At 50.6% G+C, this 18,462-nt stretch overlaps 9 protein-coding genes across 9 annotated transcripts; 4 read left to right on the top strand and 5 right to left on the bottom strand.

Moving 5' to 3' along the window:
* Positions 1-187: 187 nt before the first annotated feature.
* COCCADRAFT_5961 (uncharacterized protein) lies at positions 188-1,386 on the bottom strand (the record flags this gene model as incomplete). Its single annotated transcript, XM_007715196.1, has 8 exons — positions 188-316; positions 366-531; positions 727-788; positions 854-937; positions 992-1,039; positions 1,093-1,100; positions 1,156-1,229; positions 1,376-1,386. 8 exons carry the CDS (start codon positions 1,384-1,386, stop codon positions 188-190), a joined length of 582 nt encoding a protein of 193 aa, XP_007713386.1.
* A 385-nt stretch (positions 1,387-1,771) lies between these two features.
* COCCADRAFT_37738 (uncharacterized protein) lies at positions 1,772-2,521 on the top strand (the record flags this gene model as incomplete). The annotated part of the gene is made up of 2 exons (XM_007715216.1): positions 1,772-2,297; positions 2,352-2,521. The coding sequence occupies 2 exons, from the start codon at positions 1,772-1,774 to the stop codon at positions 2,519-2,521; spliced, it is 696 nt and encodes a 231-aa protein (XP_007713406.1).
* Positions 2,522-2,985: 464 nt separating this feature from the next.
* On the bottom strand, positions 2,986-4,229 carry COCCADRAFT_99079 (uncharacterized protein; the record flags this gene model as incomplete). Its single annotated transcript, XM_007715215.1, has 2 exons — positions 2,986-3,974; positions 4,175-4,229. 2 exons carry the CDS (start codon positions 4,227-4,229, stop codon positions 2,986-2,988), a joined length of 1,044 nt encoding a protein of 347 aa, XP_007713405.1.
* Positions 4,230-5,983: 1,754 nt separating this feature from the next.
* COCCADRAFT_99072 (uncharacterized protein) lies at positions 5,984-7,885 on the bottom strand (the record flags this gene model as incomplete). The annotated part of the gene is made up of 2 exons (XM_007715214.1): positions 5,984-6,923; positions 6,972-7,885. 2 exons carry the CDS (start codon positions 7,883-7,885, stop codon positions 5,984-5,986), a joined length of 1,854 nt encoding a protein of 617 aa, XP_007713404.1.
* A 562-nt stretch (positions 7,886-8,447) lies between these two features.
* On the top strand, positions 8,448-9,519 carry COCCADRAFT_5957 (uncharacterized protein; the record flags this gene model as incomplete). The annotated part of the gene is made up of 2 exons (XM_007715195.1): positions 8,448-8,509; positions 8,583-9,519. The coding sequence occupies 2 exons, from the start codon at positions 8,448-8,450 to the stop codon at positions 9,517-9,519; spliced, it is 999 nt and encodes a 332-aa protein (XP_007713385.1).
* A 691-nt stretch (positions 9,520-10,210) lies between these two features.
* COCCADRAFT_99092 (uncharacterized protein) lies at positions 10,211-11,127 on the top strand (the record flags this gene model as incomplete). The annotated part of the gene is made up of 3 exons (XM_007715213.1): positions 10,211-10,281; positions 10,410-10,764; positions 10,816-11,127. The coding sequence occupies 3 exons, from the start codon at positions 10,211-10,213 to the stop codon at positions 11,125-11,127; spliced, it is 738 nt and encodes a 245-aa protein (XP_007713403.1).
* A 176-nt stretch (positions 11,128-11,303) lies between these two features.
* Positions 11,304-12,628, bottom strand: COCCADRAFT_5955 (uncharacterized protein; the record flags this gene model as incomplete). The annotated part of the gene is made up of 4 exons (XM_007715194.1): positions 11,304-11,825; positions 11,876-12,290; positions 12,340-12,413; positions 12,476-12,628. The coding sequence occupies 4 exons, from the start codon at positions 12,626-12,628 to the stop codon at positions 11,304-11,306; spliced, it is 1,164 nt and encodes a 387-aa protein (XP_007713384.1).
* A 1,831-nt stretch (positions 12,629-14,459) lies between these two features.
* COCCADRAFT_99016 (uncharacterized protein) lies at positions 14,460-16,568 on the bottom strand (the record flags this gene model as incomplete). Its single annotated transcript, XM_007715212.1, has 1 exon — positions 14,460-16,568. The coding sequence occupies one exon, from the start codon at positions 16,566-16,568 to the stop codon at positions 14,460-14,462; it is 2,109 nt and encodes a 702-aa protein (XP_007713402.1).
* Positions 16,569-17,218: 650 nt separating this feature from the next.
* On the top strand, positions 17,219-17,491 carry COCCADRAFT_99053 (uncharacterized protein; the record flags this gene model as incomplete). The annotated part of the gene is made up of 1 exon (XM_007715211.1): positions 17,219-17,491. One exon carries the CDS (start codon positions 17,219-17,221, stop codon positions 17,489-17,491), a length of 273 nt encoding a protein of 90 aa, XP_007713401.1.
* Positions 17,492-18,462: the final 971 nt, after the last annotated feature.

Genomic DNA, 18,462 nt, shown 5'->3' with positions numbered 1-18,462 from the left:
AAATTGCTGACTTCCCATCATATCACCAAAATCGTGAATGCATGCTTCTTCCATCAAGTCATTGGTGGTATTGTTTGAACATCGTTTTTGAGCTTAGACCCCCAGGCGCCAACCGCATGTGATGTGATGCAGAGAAGTTCATAGATGCTCATGTGCCCGTAAAGAAACCCGTACTCCCCAGAACCTTTTACGCGTCCTCGACAATGTTGCCGCGCTCCGACACGTACAGACCGTCCAAGAACTTTCGGATATCCTTGTTGCGGACCTTGCAGATTTGTTGGATATCAGCGGCACCCTGGGAGACGTCCTCGAGTGACTGTTCTTGTTAGCATGTTGGATTTGAATATAGAATAACATGTTCTTACGTTTCCGGATAGCTCAAGCTGGTCCTTGACGTTCTTGGAAGCCTCAACCTCGACACCGGGCCTCAGGATAACCCTTCGTACGAGCTTCTCGCCGATGAAGTTCCTGATCTCGACCTCCCAGCAGCCGGACTCGCTGTTCTTCTCAAGGTTGACGTTGATGGGAAAACTAAGTGAGATGTTAGCCAAATTCCATGTGTGCGACATTCGCCGTGAGCCTGGTCCAATTTGCGTTGTCCAGCACTTCGAATACACCAGTAACAATCATCCTGCTTCGACCTGTTCTGACGAAGTACTTGGCAACCCGCATTGGACCAGACTTTGGTTTCGAGATGGCGACAAGGAGATTCCGGTGGTAACATACTGGGCATATACGTATCGCATCTTGTACTTGTAACCCTTGGTGACACCGATGATCAAGTTGTTCTGCTTCCAGTCAGCCCAGTCCTTCCTCTGCCGGTGGTTCGACTCTTTCGGTGCGTTTGACGTACGATGAGTGTGCGGACGGTGCGGAGAGTGGCGACACTCTTGCGGATGCCGTGGTGGAGCTCGATCTTAATCAGATCCTTCTTGGGCTGTGCCAGACTTAGTACATCCCATTGATATCAATTCCTGAATCTCAAACGTACGTGTGTGAAGCTGACCGCCAAGTGACCGAGAGACTTGCTCAGCTTGCCCTGCATTGTGTAAGAAACGGATCGTCGAGGATGTGTAGTTGCGCTTGGCTTACTCGGGGACCTATTCAATGTAATTAGTACAATGCTGGCATTTCCATGTCCAATTGCGCACTCACCCTCAACAACGACATTTCGGTTCTTGATGCTGACCTTGACGCCCTCAGGGATGGGGAGCTCTTCCTCGGAGTGGCTGTTGCGCACTTGTCAGCATAAGTTCCAGGGATTTGGTGTTTTGCGATCGTGGAATTCGAGATGGAGGCGTCCATGAACGGTTCGGAGGTGGAGAAAACCGTGTGGTGCAGCGATTTTTGCGTCGGAATCCAGGGGTAGACGTACATGTACTTCATCTTGACGGTTGCTGCGGGTTAGCGGTGTTGTCGAAGCTGAGGTCGATTTTGACGTGTGTGAAGGCCGAGAATGTGTGAGGGCGGAAAAACGATAGCCGAGCCATAGGCCTAGCACGCTTTCGCACTAGTGCGGCCGTCTTTCCTCTGCGAACCCCATCGTCATCTTGAGCGCCGCCAAATTTGTCCCGCAATCAAGCGTCCGACTCCGCTGTGTAGCTTGTGTTTTCCACGGTATACAATATCTTGAAGTTGTCCTGGTTCATATTCTGGAAAGGTCTCGCCGGACATCACTGCAAATCAACCTGCCAGTTGATCGGCGAAGCTATTGCAGCTTTCGCAACAAGCCAGCAAAAACACATACCTGCTTGCAGTATTTCGTGTGCAAATGGCTAACTCCAACCCGCACATTGCTCAAACCCTGCTTCATCGCGCCTTTTCTCCATCGAATGCAGAGTCGCATTACCAGGAACGCGTTGTTCAGCGCCCTCTGTACGTACGCGCCACATCCCCGACTCCATCAGCGCGCGCCATTCGCCGTCAAGCCCTCAACGAGCGCAAAGAAGCCGCTAGGAAGCGCAGCAAAAATAAGCCTCGTCCACTCTCCGCCGCAAAAAAGCGGGCGCTGGGCCTCAATGAGATTCCAAAGGAGCAGCAAAAGTATGCTATCTACGAGGGACTACATAATCTCTGGGTAGGGTACATGAGGGAAGTGCTGGGCGTGAATGATGCATCAAAGGGCGTCATGATCACTCCAAATGCAAGCGGCCAGATTCTAGCGACCGCCGATATGCACGGTGCGCTGATGACAGTGGTGAGGAGTCGGTGTGTGAGTCGTGTTGGGTTGGAAGGCATAGTCGTACGTGACACTCGATTTACCTTTGACCTCATAACCAAGAACAACGTTATCAAATGTAAGTTTGTAGGCACCGAATAGGTAAGTGGGGTAAGTAATCTGACGATTCTAGCTGTACCCAAGGAACACACCATCTTCCGGTTTGAAGTGCCACTGCTGTCTAAGGAAGGAGAGCCACCCAAGAAACCACTAACTTTTGACATCAACGCTGAGCAATTTCAAACACGAGCGGCGGACCGCGCCAATAAGAAATTCAGGATCCACTATCAGCAGGATATATGAAGATTAGAGATGAGCAGAATTGAGAAAGATCCTGATATCCGACCTTCCAAAAACGTCTTTTTGTCGTACAGAGAAGGTTACACGAATGCAGTCGAACATACGATGCCAACGCTAGTCCAAACAGTTCGAGGTAGATACAACTACAAGGAAGATGCTCGAGATGAGGCTTTAATCCGCTTGGACGGGTAGACAGGGCTCCGAAGCCAAGCTGAGGTCAGTAACGGCGGCGAAGATCCTGCAACCAAAGCCAAAGTTCAATATCACATCAAGACAAGCAAAGCCAGTTGGAAGACAGCATGAATAGAACATTCAACTATGGTATCATCGCAAACGAACTCTCAAAGAAAAACCACAAAATTAAGAAATAAAAAAACGCCATTTCGCGTAATGCGTTTGGTATCATATGATTTAAACGTCCATTTGCATATCCATCATTTGTAATTCTAAACTCAAAAACCCACATTCTAAGCTTTTGCCGCAACACTAACATGGCGAAAGTCCTCGGGCTTATACTCCTTGAGTTCAGTATCCTGCCCACACGTACTCGCACTATACATTGAAATTTCATCCTTCTCCTTGACAGCCCTGACCTTGTCGAGCCTGAGTCCCGTGTAGGACCGCGGCAGATAGCGACCGGGGTGCCATATAGCAAAGATGAGTAAAACAAGGACTATGGGTGCAGCGTCAAAGGTCCAGAAGCACCATTCGTGGCTCTGCAGGTAGCGCAGGCCGTAGTTGCGGTCGTGGGGGATTTCCATGGTGCGGTAGACGGCGCGCAGGGCGATGAGGATGGAGGAGAGGTTGATGGTGTAGGAGAGTTTGCGCCAGAGGTGCATGTCGCCGAGGTCGTAGGCTGACCACTTTCTTGACATGTAGAAGTAGCGGATGGAGACGACTGAGAAGGTGGCGAAGCATAGCATCTGGAGTACGAGGCCGAGGACGAGGATGATGCGGCCTGGTAGTGCGGCTTGCTCGGATATGCTAATGGTGCGGTCGCCGTCGGGGGCTCTGTCGTAGTGCCTGCTTATCTGGGATGCGCCGATGAGCTGGATGAGGAATGAAAACATGTCGAAGGCGACGAAGGTCGGGGTGATCCATTCGGGCCAGCACCACAGCGTCTTGAAGTTGAGTGCCTCGGTTGGACAGCTGAACCAGATGACGCGGCCAAACGACATGTAGCAGGCTGCGGCGAGGAAGCTGGGGGCCAGCAGGATCATGAGCCATGAGACGAGGAAGGGAGACTCTTTGCCCTCATCGTACGACGACACGGTGCGGCATATGAAACCGAGGTCCAGCATCAGGATGCCGATGATGGCGGCCCAGAAGAACCATGACCGGTGCCGCAGGTACTGGGTTACTGAGTAGATGGACAGCAGGACGATGATGGTTGTGCCGACAATAGCTAGCACGCATGACGGGTCGTAAATGTACGGGTTTAGGATCCTATGGCCTGCTAGTCATGTTAGCTAGGTTGTCGCATTTCCAGAAGAAGAAAAAAAAATAGTAGGAATAGTAGCGCTAGTCATATCAAGCGGGGGTATAATGTTAAAATGCTAGTATAATATAGTATAATGGTCTGATTGTCAAGGGAAAAAAATGGTCTGATGTTGTGGCGCTTGAGTAGTAGTGAAGAAAAGCCATGGTTCAACGTACCAAATTGATCCCGTTTGGGAAACTCGGTTGCCCGCGCATCTAGCAAGGCGCCCATCATCCTAGCACGAAATCTCCCGCTTCTGCGTCTCCACAGCGCCCTATTTGGCAAGCCACACACACGCGCGCGCGCTTGCTCGAGGTCGGAAAGGAAAGTTTTACAGTTTTGCTTTCTTTCTTCTCCGGCTCAACCTACGGGAGCGGAGTTTGTGCCTGGACTGGTCGCTCGTGCAAGCAGCATGCAAGAAGCATTTGTCGCCTGGGTTCGGGGGGTTTTGGGTTTACCGCGTAAAAAAAGGGAACTGGCTTGGGTTATGTGTGGAGCAAGTTGGGCCAGCAGCAAAGGCGTTATTTAGCGTCTAGAACAGGTGGTCGGCAGCCAGCAAAAAGGACCGCATAGTATAATTCGAGAACGAGGAGCAGCGGGATGGAAGGACGCCGTTGCGGAGATTTGAATGAAGAACACCAAAAAAGAATAATACAAAGACGGGGAACCAGCGCGGTAGTGGGCTGCCCTTAGGTTTTACCAGTGCACACATTCTCCGCTTGCTAAGAGCACTCAAGCACTTGGCAGGCCTTGTGCCCAAGCTTCCCTCCGCTCGTCGTTTGTCACGCCGCCGTGACCGGGACAGCCTTGTGCGCGTCCTTGATGCGAGACGGGCGCAGGCGGGCGCAGACGGATAACTCGGATCTGACGTCTTTTGCTTGGCTTCCCACCTTCGTCTAATCTTGGATTCGCGCCATGGGATTTTCCTTCGTCTGAACTCATTCCCATCCACCCCGGCAAGCCAAGGGGTTGAAGGTTGAGGGCAATGACATACGTTGCCTTGTCGCGGGTAAATGGCAAGCCCCTCCCATCCTATACAAGGCTAAGTGCTGACTGTCCTCATTTTCTCTTTTAATTCTCCTCACAAGGAGCGGGAGCTAGCAAATGGCACAAAACGAGGATAGAAGAAGGGGGGGCCCCAAGGTCAGCAAGCGTAATACCGAGACGTGTTGCTGAGCCGGCGGGTAACCAAACACATGTCGCGCTTTGGTGCTTGGAGACACAGCGCCCGCTTGGCAAACGACGGTCAGGACATGGCATTGCTAACTGCCAAGGGCCTCCATCCGCCTTGGACTGCTCTCAGCGCTCATCTGCATACGTGGCGCCCGACAAAGGCCCTGCCATAGGCAGTCTTTTGCGCGCTTTCTTGTGCGCCCGCCCATCTTGGCCCACCGTGGACGCATCAGACGGAACTCTTGGCCAGAGGCCTCCACGAAGCGTGATATCGTGCGCGACTGGCCGGTTTCAGTCATGGGCTTTCGTGTCGCAGTACGGTCCCTCTGCTGCTGAAGCACCATGCACACGACAAAGTAGGGATGAAACTGAGGCGCACAAGCGTGGCGCAGCCCTATCACCAAAGTAATGCTCTCAAACCCCGACCCAAAGGTGCATCCTTGTGACAAGAGGTCAACAGACCGTCTTTGGTGCTAGTGATACTTCCTGCGCCTTTCCGGACACTTGAGATTTGCGATGCCAAAACGCTCAACAACAAGGGTCTTGCTGACCTCTTTGATCAATCTTCATTATCTGCATCACTCGGAATATGGCCGGAATCTGATTAAAATACCTGTACAGCGGTGTCCATGACAATCTCCCTTTTCCATATTAGCCATCGCATCCAGTATGGTAGTACTAATTAGGCCTAAGATGGGGTGTGTGTAGGTGTATAGTCAAGAAGTGACATTAGACCCACGCCGGCTCCTCAAAAAGCTATTGTTTCACCACCCGCTGCGACGGAACTCTATAGCGCACCCTCCAATTCAAACTCACTCATCATCCGAAGGTCCTTTGTCTGCAACTTGCTTCGCCTCTTTGTCGTCATTATCGTCGTTTGGTTCGTCGTCTTCGTCAAGACCCATGCCCTTCTTGAGCCACCGCACCTCCTTCGGCTTTCGCTCCATCCACAATTCATTCGGCAGCCACACGTAGAAGCTGCACATGGTTTCCTTGACATTGTCCAGGATATTCAGGCCACCCGATAGCACTAGAATGTCAGCGTCCATCTTCATGCCGATGAAGCAATCCCTAAGAATATCCTCTTCAATCCAAAACTCGTACTCTTGGCTGTCGCTACTTGTCCAGGGCTTGCCATTAGGGTACTTGTCCATCGGTAGGTCATACTCGTCGCATCCGGTGGGGTACCACGTCTTGCAGGTAAGTTTCCCGAGAGGTTGAAGTTCCAGTTTGCGCCCGTAGAGCGTGCTCTGCGCGTCGTAAGCTGCTTTAGTGTCGTCGTTGGGCGGGTGGATGGTGATTACTTCGAGGTAGGTCGACTTCTTGCTGAGGACCTCCAACTTGGACGACTCGTACAGCCCGAATTGCTCTTCCGAACCCAGGATGGCAATTCCAATGCCAAACTTGGCCTTGGCCTCTTCCTCAGAAATACCAATCTCTTTATTGTTCACACCCTCCTCTCTCAACCCCTCGGCCCAACTCTTGTTACCGGTGTAAAGGGAAGCTTGAGCACCGCCAAAGATGACGCTGGCAGACTTGTTAAAGTCTCCTGTCAAGGCAAGGCCTACAGCATTAGCCTTGGGGAGCTGCTCCTCAGCGGCGTCACAAATGTCGAGTGCAGCAGCGAGCTGATCGTCGTACTCAGGGCAGACTCTATGATATCGAAGATATCTGAAGAAAGAGCGAAGGACTTGGCAGGCATTTTTAATCAGGTGAGGAGCGTAGCCGTAGTGGGCAGGATACCAGGATGAACTGTTGTCTTTAGAATCCTTTTGTAAGCGTTGGACAAAGTAGACTTACAGGAAGCCTTTGCAGACACCGGCAAAATCAACCACCCACTGAGTCTCATCAGAGCGGTCCCATGGTACGTGGTGAGTGGCAAGTGCTCTGGCGAGCTCTTCGGCATCCATCTCATTCATTTCCTGCTTCGATAGGCCTTGGTACATGCGCGGGCCGGCATCTACACCACCAAAGCGCATAAACTTATTAAAGACGTGTGCGTACATCTCGTGCATGCGCCGCTTGTGCTTGAAGCGCTGGATGGCGACCTCGATACGTTCAACGAAGTGCTTGTCGGAAGCGTACATATCATCTTCTTGTGATGCCTCCTCGGGGGTGAGAAGTGGCTCCATATAGGTTCTTTCGAACCCTGTTGGCTTTCGCATGTTCTTTGACACCCTTTCCAGGTGCGCGTCTTTCTTCACCTGAACGATCGGCATCGGACGCGGAGCCGGCTTCTGAACACGCGGATCGTAAGCGATGTCTTCGTCGTCGAAGAAGTCTGGGTCAAGGAGGCATTTTCCCTGCAAAGGGATCTTGCGCTTGATAGTTTTTCCATCAGCAGAAACTTCAAGGAAGGTGCTTAGACGCAGTGCTGCAATGACGAGACTTTTGGGCTTGTACTGTCGCATCCTCGAAAACCCGCAGATGCGACTGATGGAAACGGGAAGGTTCTCACGCCCGCCGCAGAATTGCAACAAATGCTTGTCTGTGGGAAGGTTCTCATCAGAGAAGTAGTATTCTACCTTGAAGATAGTCAGTATGCCGTAGGACTCATTAGAGGCAGGGGTGGGAAACCATACTTGACGACGGATATCGTCACCATCAGGATGATCCTGAACGGTGCTACTAGAGGTTGGATTTGGAATTGTACTTTGAGAATCTTCATTGGAAGACCCAATATCTTCCGTGGGTGAAGTCACTGCTGTTGCCATGTCTACAGTCAATATGATTGCCAGCCACTGAGACGGAGAGAGTACTCGAGAGGTAGGAGATGGAGATGGGAAGTGACGGAACCCTTTGATATTAAAGATGGAGAGAGAGATATTATCACAGGCAGCAGTGGTGAAACTATTGCGTTTGCAAACTACAAAAGTGAGAGCACTGGCGCAAGAACGGCAGGCGCGCAATCATATCGCTTCCAGAATGATTGCGCTTTCACCCTCACATTCGTCACATGATGTAAAAAACACAGCTATCTGGTGAGAACACCATAGCAATGTGTTTCCCCTGACGATTGTTGACTGCGAGGCACGTAAGTTTGCTCAGTAGATACAGCAGCACCAGCTACTAATGATGATGACTTCATGGTGTTGCATTGCGAGTCATGCAATCCTTCAGACAGCCATGTCCCGACTCGCTCGTTGCCTGTAACCCACCTGACAGTGGGGTCTGGTATCTCCCCACAACAGCTTCGTGCATCTTGCACTCCAGTCCCAACCCTAACCTGCCGAGCCTAAGATCTTGAGACCAAGAACTCTTCACCTACCCAGCATCATGGCGACCAAGAAATATGACGCGTCCAAGCTAAAAGCGTACAACAGTGCCGCTGCGGGCCAGTACGTGTGACCCCAAGGCGGCTGCCTACTGTTCAGCCGTTCCTTGCCTGCCATACTAAATCGCAAACTTCAGCGAAGGCGTACTCAGCGACGAATCCGGTGCCGTGGTCGTGAAGCCGTGTACTCTTTCCGAGATTACCTTCTATGAATCCCTCTCCGACCATCCCGATCTTGCGCGCCATCTGCCCACCTTTATGGGCCAGCTCTCCCTCTCCACCGACCAGACTGCCGCCGTAGAAAGCGTCGAAAGCGGCACCATCAAAACGGCCGACGGATCCATCGAGCGCCTACATGGAAAACATCTCGACACAGATCTACACATTGTGCTAGAGAACATTACGCATGGGTTCAAGAAGCCAAATGTTTTGGACTTGAAGCTTGGCGCAAGGTTATGGGATGATGACTCGAAGCAAGAGAAGCGAGATCGCCTCGATGCTGTGAGCAAGGAAACTACAAGCGGTAGTCTCGGCTTCAGGATAGCGGGTATGCGCACCTACAAGGGCGCCGACGTACCAGAGATCCCCGACGACTTGAAGGAGTATGTCGAGGTTGACAAGGAGAATGGATACTGGGTGTACAACAAGATGTATGGGCGCAAGTTTAACGCTGAGAATGTGGACGAGGGCTTTGTATCGTTCATCTACCCTAGCGCCAAGTCGGAAGCAGAGCTTGACCGCGCGAGAGAAGTGCTAGCGTACTTTCTGGGTGAGGTCAAGGATATTCAAGAAGTGTTTGAAAGCAAAGAAAGCAGGATGTACAGCGCAAGTATACTCCTCGTATACGAGGGTGATGTGGAAGAGTACGGCAACACGAAGCAGAAGTTACGCTCAGCGCACCCAGAAGACGAAGAGGAGGAGGATGAGAATCTGCCCAAGCTCGCAGAGGTCAAGATGATTGACTTTGCGCACGCCTCATGGACACCCGGGCAAGGGCCCGATGAGAATGCGCTGCAGGGCATGAGGAGCACAGCAAAAATATTGAAGAGCTTACTGGACAAGGCACATGATTAAACTTTTAACCAATATGTTGTTGTCTGCTATAGATTTGTAGATAGTGTGTACCCAACACCGAAGCGCATAGAATACTATAAGTCATGGTGAACATGTGTCTGTGCTCTTCGGTATCCTCGGAGACTGGGGTAGTGTGAAGCAAATGTAACACTGCAGCTAGCTGTACAAGGCTATTGTTCAACAGTATTCCCGCCAAGGGATACCTAGTAAACTACCAGCTCCTACTCAGCACTAGATGATCACCACAATACCATATCGTAATCAGTCCCACTTCTCACGCAACTAAACTTCCCAACTCGTACCGTGATCCCCAGCCCCCCAATCCGCACGTTGTCCATCGCCGCAAGCTAAGAGGCCAAGCCCCAATAACCCCCCCCCCCCCAAAATAGCAGCGGAGAACAGGGCCCAAGCTACGACTCGTAACTCGCAGACACGTAGGTTCGCAACACGTAAGGTGCCTTGACCTTTCGGCATCGCCCTCCAATCTTACTAAGCACATAATTGGGTCCTTTTTTATTTAACAGAAAAAAAGTAAGAAAACAACAAAAAACAAAAGAGGACGACAAGGCAAAGATAATTAAAACCAAACGTTGTTGTTATTATTATTATTGTCGTGTTTTCTCCTTCAGCGACCAAATTCCTCATGAATCTAACATTCCTGTCTAGAAGAAAGAAGAAAGAAGCGCAGAAGATGCAATCAAAGGTGTTACTTCCTTTGTACATCTATCCAAACCCTGGAGCGTGGGATCCGCTCTACACCGCGTATATTACCCCCCCCCCCTTCTCTTATTCCCTGTCTACCTTTCCATAACTATGCTATTTACTTTCGACGACGGGTACTCGAATGATGTCACCCAAAACGGCTAATAATAATAATAACAACAACACAGCTTGTCCAAACACCCGCACCTCGACTTCCTGATTATCCTCAACCCAAACAGCGGGCCGGGCACCGCACCCTGGTGGCCCAACGCCGACTACATACGCGAGATCCCGCGGCTCAATGCGCTGCCCAATGTGACAACGTTGGGCTACGTTCGCGCGACGTATTGCGAGCGGGCGCACGGCGATATCTGCAGCGATGTCTGTACGTATGCGGAGCGGGGGCGCGCGGATGCGCGGATGAAGATGCAAGGCGTGTTTGTGGATGAGACTGTGAATTTGTATTCCAAGGAGATGAAAAGGTATCTTGATGGCATTGATGAGCGGGTGAAGCGGGAAGATGCGTTTGGTACCGAGGGCTTGGTATGTTTATTCCTTTTTTTCTATGTAGCAGGAGCTGATGGAGGAATACAGGTTATTCATAATCCGGGGACGGCGGTGAATAAAGGGTTGGCAGCGCCTGGGCCGGATGTTACGGTTGTGGTGGAGACGTCGTATGCGCATTTTGCGAGCAAGGAGTATCAGGAGTGGCTTGCGACGTCGCCGTATGGGCGTGAGCGCGCGGCGTACATGGTGCATTCGGTGCCAGAGGATCAGGTTGAGGGGCTTACGAGGGCGTTGCGGAAGAAGGCGGCGTATCTCTTTGTGACGAGTGCGACTTCAGAGTTCTATGAGAAGTTTGATGATAGTTGGGAGAAGTTTGTCGCGGTTATGGCGGAGCCGTGAGGGCGTGTGGGTATATGTACGCAGAAAGAGTGTGAAGGTGGTTGTGGGATGGCGGCGTCAAGAGGTGCGAACACCAGGCTGGATGCACCTAGAAATATAGACAAAGAATCTTGTAGAGATGCGGATCTCATGACATACGGCATTCTGAATTCTATCATCGGAACTCAGGCAGTTGCTCACTCCAAGACGTGTTGCTGAAGCACTTCCTCGATAGTAGCCCATATCCTACATCGATTCCAGAAGCCAGCGGGCACATCGACCAAGCGGTCGTCACGCCCACTGACAGGAAAGCGCTTCATTGCAAGGATTTTGGCTGCGCACCTCCAGTCCCAAGAAGCGGTAGGATCCAGAGGTGCTATGTCAGGTTGTGGCAACTGCTGGTCGATGCGCTTCGTGTCCAGGTCCCAGATATGTGGATGCAAGCTTCCATCACCAAGACTGTTGCGCCAGAAGGTGGAGTCAAGCGGGATCTGTAACGTGAGTATCTTGGAAGTTCGGTGAAGCGCTATAGTTGATGGGATTGGCAGGTAGCTGCAAACCTCATCTAGGAGTTCTTTTGGGAGACGCTCCAAGTTCTGATGCCTGCGAGCTGGTATTTCGGTAAATTTAGGTTCATCTCTGGTGCGTGGCGAGCTCTGTAGAATACTTTGCACAAAAGCGGTGGTATCGACTTCCTCGATGGGATTGGTGAAGAAACGCTTGCGTAGTGTTAGGTTTGCGTTCTAGATTGAAGGTTGTTGAGACTTACGTCGTAACCGCCTCCCCACCACTCCAATTTCGTCAGAGCCAGTACGCTTCTAGGTCCATAGACGCTGCATTGAGAAGACAGATCGAATAGATCATTGATTGACCGAAGCGACCCGTCGTGGATCTGTCGTTCAGTGAAGCGACTGTTGAGCAGTTGAACTAATACTTCGAGAGCTGTTTTGTCATCGCACTCTTCTTGTTTAGACTGGTGATACTCTATAGCTCTACAGCTTGTATCCAGGCAACAATCGTGCAAGGGGAACAGGGTACCATGGCCGGGAATGTGTGAGAGGGCGTCGACCCAGATATCGTTTTGCCCTTCATATCCAGCAACGTGGTAAAATCCAGATCCAGTAAGACTAAAACGAGCAGGCCCGGAGACAAAGATTTCGGGCTGATCAGAGGTGTTGATGGGTCTTCTGATAATTTAGCGAAGTTGCACAACAGGGGAGCTTGAGTACTCACGAGTGTCCATCACTAGCTACCACATGGTGGTATACATCGTCAACATTACCAATAAGACGAAGATGATATAGCCACTTGATTTTTATCAGTTTGTAACCCAAAAAGGAAATATTTCTAGAGAGGAGAAACACCGTACTTGGAACTGCGGGTCTTTGGGATCGATATTGTAAACCTCGCCTTCAACATCAAACGGCCCACCACAAACCACACAAAACGGTCCGGTCTCAGTCGTATGTCTTGTATCGCTCTTGGGTCCGTGTTCGCGCTGTGAAGAAAAATAACCGCCCATGTTTGCGCTGCTGATGCTTCGATTGGTAGCGTAATTTTGTCTCGGGAGGGGGTTTGGTTCATCCAAATACTGCTCGAGATGAATTCGGCCGTTTTGCCCCGCTCAATTTCTCGCAGGCCTGGACGCTGCAGCTGCAGATGTATCCAAGCCACAAGGAGGCAAAATATGGACAATACGTGCGACGCAAGGTAGGTCACTCTGGGATCAATGAGTGTAATGCATTCTGCAGGTAACCGAATGAGGTATAGCAAAACCGCCCCCCACTCCCGATGCGTGCGAGGCGTGGCTTGTACTTTGCAAACACGGCTGTAAATTGACTGTTGTTCTTATCCCTTTCGAACGAGAATCGCAATTATTTTGTTTTTTTATTCATGGTGCTGACACGTGGAATTGGTTTTCTGTCTCACGATCGCGAAGGCTGGAGAGATGCCTGGGTGTATCACCCTCGGAACTCCGTGCGTTTGATGTCCGGTACCCTTACCTACTAACGTACCGTACAAAGTCCAGCCGCAACGGAGTACCGAAGATCAGCTTCGTCGCATACCGAGACATTGGGTAGTCGTGGAAGGTCTCCGCGTTTGTGTCTTAGATAACGGCTGCACGTCATTATTAGACAGAACTCTATGTTTCATGCACGCCACATACGTGATGAATACATGTCGAAACTAGTGTTCGTTGACTTCTAGATTCTCAACGCGTAAAGGGGTGACATATTGACGGTGGGTCTACACATCGAACATCTAAGCGATGTTGAGGCTTGTAATTCCATAAAATCGGGCATCATATGACCCCTACAATGTTTCTTCGTCTGACGTGTCCAGCTTACGCATGCTGGTGTCTTTCCTTTGGTCGACTTTGACATCTCAAACGCTCTAGCCCGGTTCCCTGTTCTTCGCTCTCGTTCGGTCCAATGGGATGAGTGCAGTGAGTCCATGATGCATGTGATTCCCCTTCGAGAATCGCCAATCATGTAGGAATTCTACGATGTATATTCAGGTTCCCGTAGGGATGGCGACTTGGGTGTAGAGAGTGTTGATTCCTGGTACCTGGATGTGCTTTTTTTTTAGGTATTCGGTAGACACCCCATTAGCATAAACGTTACTTCTTCTAGTTGGTAGGGTGTGGAGCATGGAGACCACCCTCTCCTGTTGAGGTGTTGATGAGGTCCCTCAGTTTGCATTGCGATGGTCATTTACCAGGGTTGTTCAAGGACATGGCTCGGGCTGGTCGAAATATTTAGTGTAAGCATACGCAACAATTGTAATTTAACCCTTAATTTAGAGTAAGTTTTCGGTGTGTTTTTGTGCGCGTGGGAATGACTCTCTTGCTTATTCTGTCGGCAATATCAGGCTACATCAAGTGATAGTTGATGACGTTCGGCAATGTTATCACCAGGGTGAGGCTAGCGTGACATTTTCTTGTGGGGCGCCACCACCACCACACCTCCTTCTCAGTGGTTACAATCCTCACATGACATTTGGCAACACGCTATATTGCAAACGTAATTCATTATTCATAAAATACATCGCCTTTGCATTCCATTCACTCCATTCCCGATAGTACCCCTTCGCCCCAGTATCAACAGCGACCATGAAACGAATGACTTCAGACTCGTTGATACAGTGTTCGCAGAGATACAGAATGACAAACACATTCGATCTGCACCAGTGAGAATTTCTTCACAATGGCGGTCAAGTTGCTTGTTCAGGCGCTGCCGTGATCATCTGGGATATGGGAGCACTGACAAGCCCCCCGTCCCGAACATTACACATTACTCTCGTCGCCGTACCTGATTCTCCTTAGTCTTCATTTTCCCCTAGAAAACATCCAACTAGTGAGGCTCGCCAGTTGTGTTTCTGCTTTTCCGTGCACCGACCCATGCTCCCACCGGGGTACCCTTTCGATTTGCCTTGCGCGGGAACATGTGTGTGTTGAACGTTTGCAGCACAGCAACCCCCGAAGTGGTCACTGCATCCTGGTCGCTGCGCATTGGTCTGGATGGCGGTGGCAAAGCACCTTCTTCTGAGTTGTCCCTTGAGTGTCCGCCAAGTGCAGCACGAATGTTTTCTTTCGACACTATGCGGGTCAAGTCACGATCGGGCCCAAAACATATCCTCTGTTGTGACTGGGGAATGCCAGTATAGCCTCGTGTATTGCCCCCTCGCATAGGGCTTTTCGTTGGGACAGGCGGCGCAAAGTTGTCCTCGTTGTTTATGCAGGACAATACTGATGTATTGGTTGGGGAGGTACCTGGCCACGCGACTGGCTTTGGAAAGCCTGTATCGGGTCCCCCAGGGGACTTGGGCAGTACGGTACGGTTATTGTTTTCTGAAGCGACCCGCAAATGGCCAGTATATGGAGCAGGTTTGATTGGTCCAGGCAAGCGGGTTGGTGGTTTTGCGGGCCGCTTCGTCTCTAGGGTCCGACCAGTTTTTTTTCTGACTGCTTCTAAGTTCGCCAGCGATGGATTTTTCTCCCCCTCGCTACCGTTATTGCTTGGAATATGTAACTCCGCATGTGAGTTTTGGTCGCTAGCTGGGGTGTGTGCATCTTGCTGCTCACGTTGCATGCTCCTACTTCGATGCAAAGGATGCAGAAGGGCAGTGATCTGACCCTCAGGCAATGACTCTGGTCCATTGGTTTTTGTATATGCTTGCAGAGTCTGTGTCTCATTCGAAGGGCTGAATGAATTGGATATGCGGACTGAATCGTAGACGCTTTGCTCAGATGATTTGCGTTGTGTGTCCACACGAGGCCAAGGTGTAACAATAGTCGTATTAGTTGAGTACGTTGAAGCATAGCTCCCATTTCGTTGGGTTGTCGAGTTGGTTTGCCCATTCAGTAGGCCAGGCGACGGCGGCTCGTCAGGTATGAAGAGCTGACGCGTGACTCCATGCAACGGACTCTTCGGCTCCTCCCTTGGCATCTGCTTAGACACACTACGAGATAGCGAGCGTCGTAAGCTGTTCGAGTAGCGTTTGATTGGACTGGCACTACAATCTTTCTCTGGGTCCATATCGTGCTTGCCTGAGAGTATCTTCTTCACCGGAGTTCGACGGTCATCGCGCTTGAGAATATCAAGTTGAGGATGCTTGGCTTCATTAGGCCGCTCAACAGCCTTTCTCAAATTTGCCCGCGCTCGTTGTTCCTCTAGCCACACCTCCATCTTTTGTTTGAACCTTGGGCGTTCAACTAAGCCGCCGTACTGGGGATAGACAGAACGAAGTTCCTTCTCAGTCTCGTCGTAATGCTTTCGTGTCAGCACACCTGATTCGTTGGTATCCTTTGGCATGAGTAAGACGCGATAAGAAGTTGAAGATATCAGATTGCCCGGGGGGATGTTGACGTTTTCCTTGGGGAAGGCAAGACCAGAGGAGCATCTCTCCTCGACGAAGAGCGCGAGGCGCCCATAGTGTCGGCGACCCTTGATACTGTATGAGGCACGGACTGCATCTACAATCGGTACAAACACTGCTTGCCAAGCAGTGCAAATGTTTCGCAGTTGAAAGTAATCGAATCCCCACGGGTTGTGCGCTTTGCCGACTTTGAACGTCTGTAGCAGCCACACGAAGAGGTGCTTCTCATACTCCTCAACACGCCAGTCTTGCTTGTCGATGGCACAGAATATACTACTGGTATCCACACTGGGATGGTGGCGATACGTGTTTTGGTCGAATTGTGTATAAAACCACAGTAAGTCCGTGCGCGAGATACCTTCTCTATCACCATCGCTTGTAACAACTGCAGTCGCGGCCGTAATTGCACCAGGCTTCACAATAAAGAGAGAATCGCGAAACACAGCCCATGGCTTGAGAAATGCATCGGTAGCGAGAAACTGCTCTTCGAGTCCCTCGAGATCCGACAGTTGTAGTAGCGAGAGCGCTCCTTTGAGCTCGGCGGGTACTTTATCCTTGTCGCCACGCGTCAACAGACTACGCATCATCCTTGTGCCCAGATCGGTGGGCGAGGGTGCCATGTTCTCGTTTCAGCTCGAATGCGCAGTTGGGGGTCGAATGCTTTGGTCGAGTTGTTTTCGTAATGACTGAAGCGTCGTGTGTTTGGGTTGCAGCGAAAACAAATATGAAAAAGAGTCATCGAACAATGTGCTAGCACACGACGGGCGGCCAGATTTTCGCAGTGAGCGCGAGTGTTGACAATCACTGGTCACAGGGATTCCGCTTTCACTTTGCATATCGTCACGCTTTGCTTGGCGCTGGACTGCATCTGCTACATTCATGTACTCGCCCATCTTCTCACGACCATATCGTGCAAGTAAACGACAGTTGTATAATTAAGTCGATCTCCTCTATTGAAATTATATCGAATCCACGTGTCGCTACTAGCCAACTGACGATGTCAGATACGATCTATATCAACAACGTCTTCACCCCTCACATACGTACCTAGCCCCACACTTCAGGTAGCAACGCGAGCAAACAAAACAAACGCGAAAGCTCATCAAACTCTGTCCTCATGAGAGCGGTGCCATATTCGCATAATGGCAGCTCACACAGTAAAGCGTACAGGCGACCAATATCGGTGTAGAAGGGGAGAATAAGCTCAAGCGGTCTTTCAGGGGCACTAAAGGTCATGTGTAGGGATCTATCATACATCGAAAAGGAACAACTGAGAAGGACATACACAAGGCGGTGCTTTGCGTATTGTGCTCCATCTCATCGTCCAGAGAGACTTTCCTCAGCTGGATCCTACTACACAGCTTCGTCATCGCACTACAAATCGCAAGGCGAAATGAGGAGTATAAGCGGGAACTTCAACGCACCAACGGAGATTGAGGTGGAGCGGCAGAGAAGCCACTCCAAACGGTCACGGGGTATGGGAAAGACGTTCACCACAAAAATTTGAAAATTTACACTGCCGGACTAAAGAAAATAGGGCCGTATGACGATGAAGACTCTGAGAACAAGAGTGACCCAAAGTATAAAGCTGAGAGATTTCAATGAAGTTGAGAAGACTCTGAAAACGAAGTACAATGGTCACCGCGACTGAGCCTTTCCCCTAGAAGCGATTTCTGGAGAGCGCTGCGGGCTGATCCGCTAGAGTCTTGATCAGTACTAGCCTCTATGGCTTTTCCCTTGGCCTCTACAGTTGCTTCAAACCCAGATAGACTGCCCGCTTGTTATGTGAGGTTTACGCAACAATGGCACGTAAGAGCATACAGTGCCCCACCCGCCCGAAGGGGCACTTTCGGCGCTTACGTTCTGCAGTGAACGATATAGCCTTGCTCCAGTGCCTGTGGTTCACTAGTGTAATGATCGGCGGCTGGTTGAGGCTAGGATCTTCCAGAATGCCTTTGATTACGCAAGCTGCCTCAGTTGCCCTAGTATCATCCGTGGACAGAAACAGCATTAAGGCCACCGTATGCTGATTTAAAGCTAATGAGCTTTTTGAGCATGAATATCAACATCTATGTTGGTGTATTGGGCGGCTTTCCCAACTGCCAATATGGACAAGCTTGAGTGTCGGAAAGGCTTGCACATAGGGGACTGTCGAAAGTCCTGGTAACTGCATACTCGGGGATCCAATACGTCAAAGTTGGGAGCAGAGCTAGGCAGAACATTTTGGTATAACTGTGCAGCCACTCTGAGTACCGTTCAGGGTTTAGGTCGCTGGCATGCCAGGCTTGGTGTTCGCGGGATTCCTGTGATTGAAGCTTGTCATCGGCATTCGTCTACGGCCACCCATCGGTCAAATATCAGTTTCTTGAGCTACCGCAGAAAACCCCATGCGCCATGGTTGAAGTGTTTCTGTCAAAGCGAGCAAATCTTGCTGAAAGTTTTGGTACGCCACATTGGATACGAACCAATCAGCGATCC

This window comes from Bipolaris zeicola, assembly GCF_000523435.1.
Source record: "Bipolaris zeicola 26-R-13 unplaced genomic scaffold scaffold_100, whole genome shotgun sequence".
NCBI lineage: Eukaryota > Fungi > Ascomycota > Dothideomycetes > Pleosporales > Pleosporaceae > Bipolaris > Bipolaris zeicola.
This window is presented reverse-complemented; position numbering and strand designations above follow the sequence as displayed.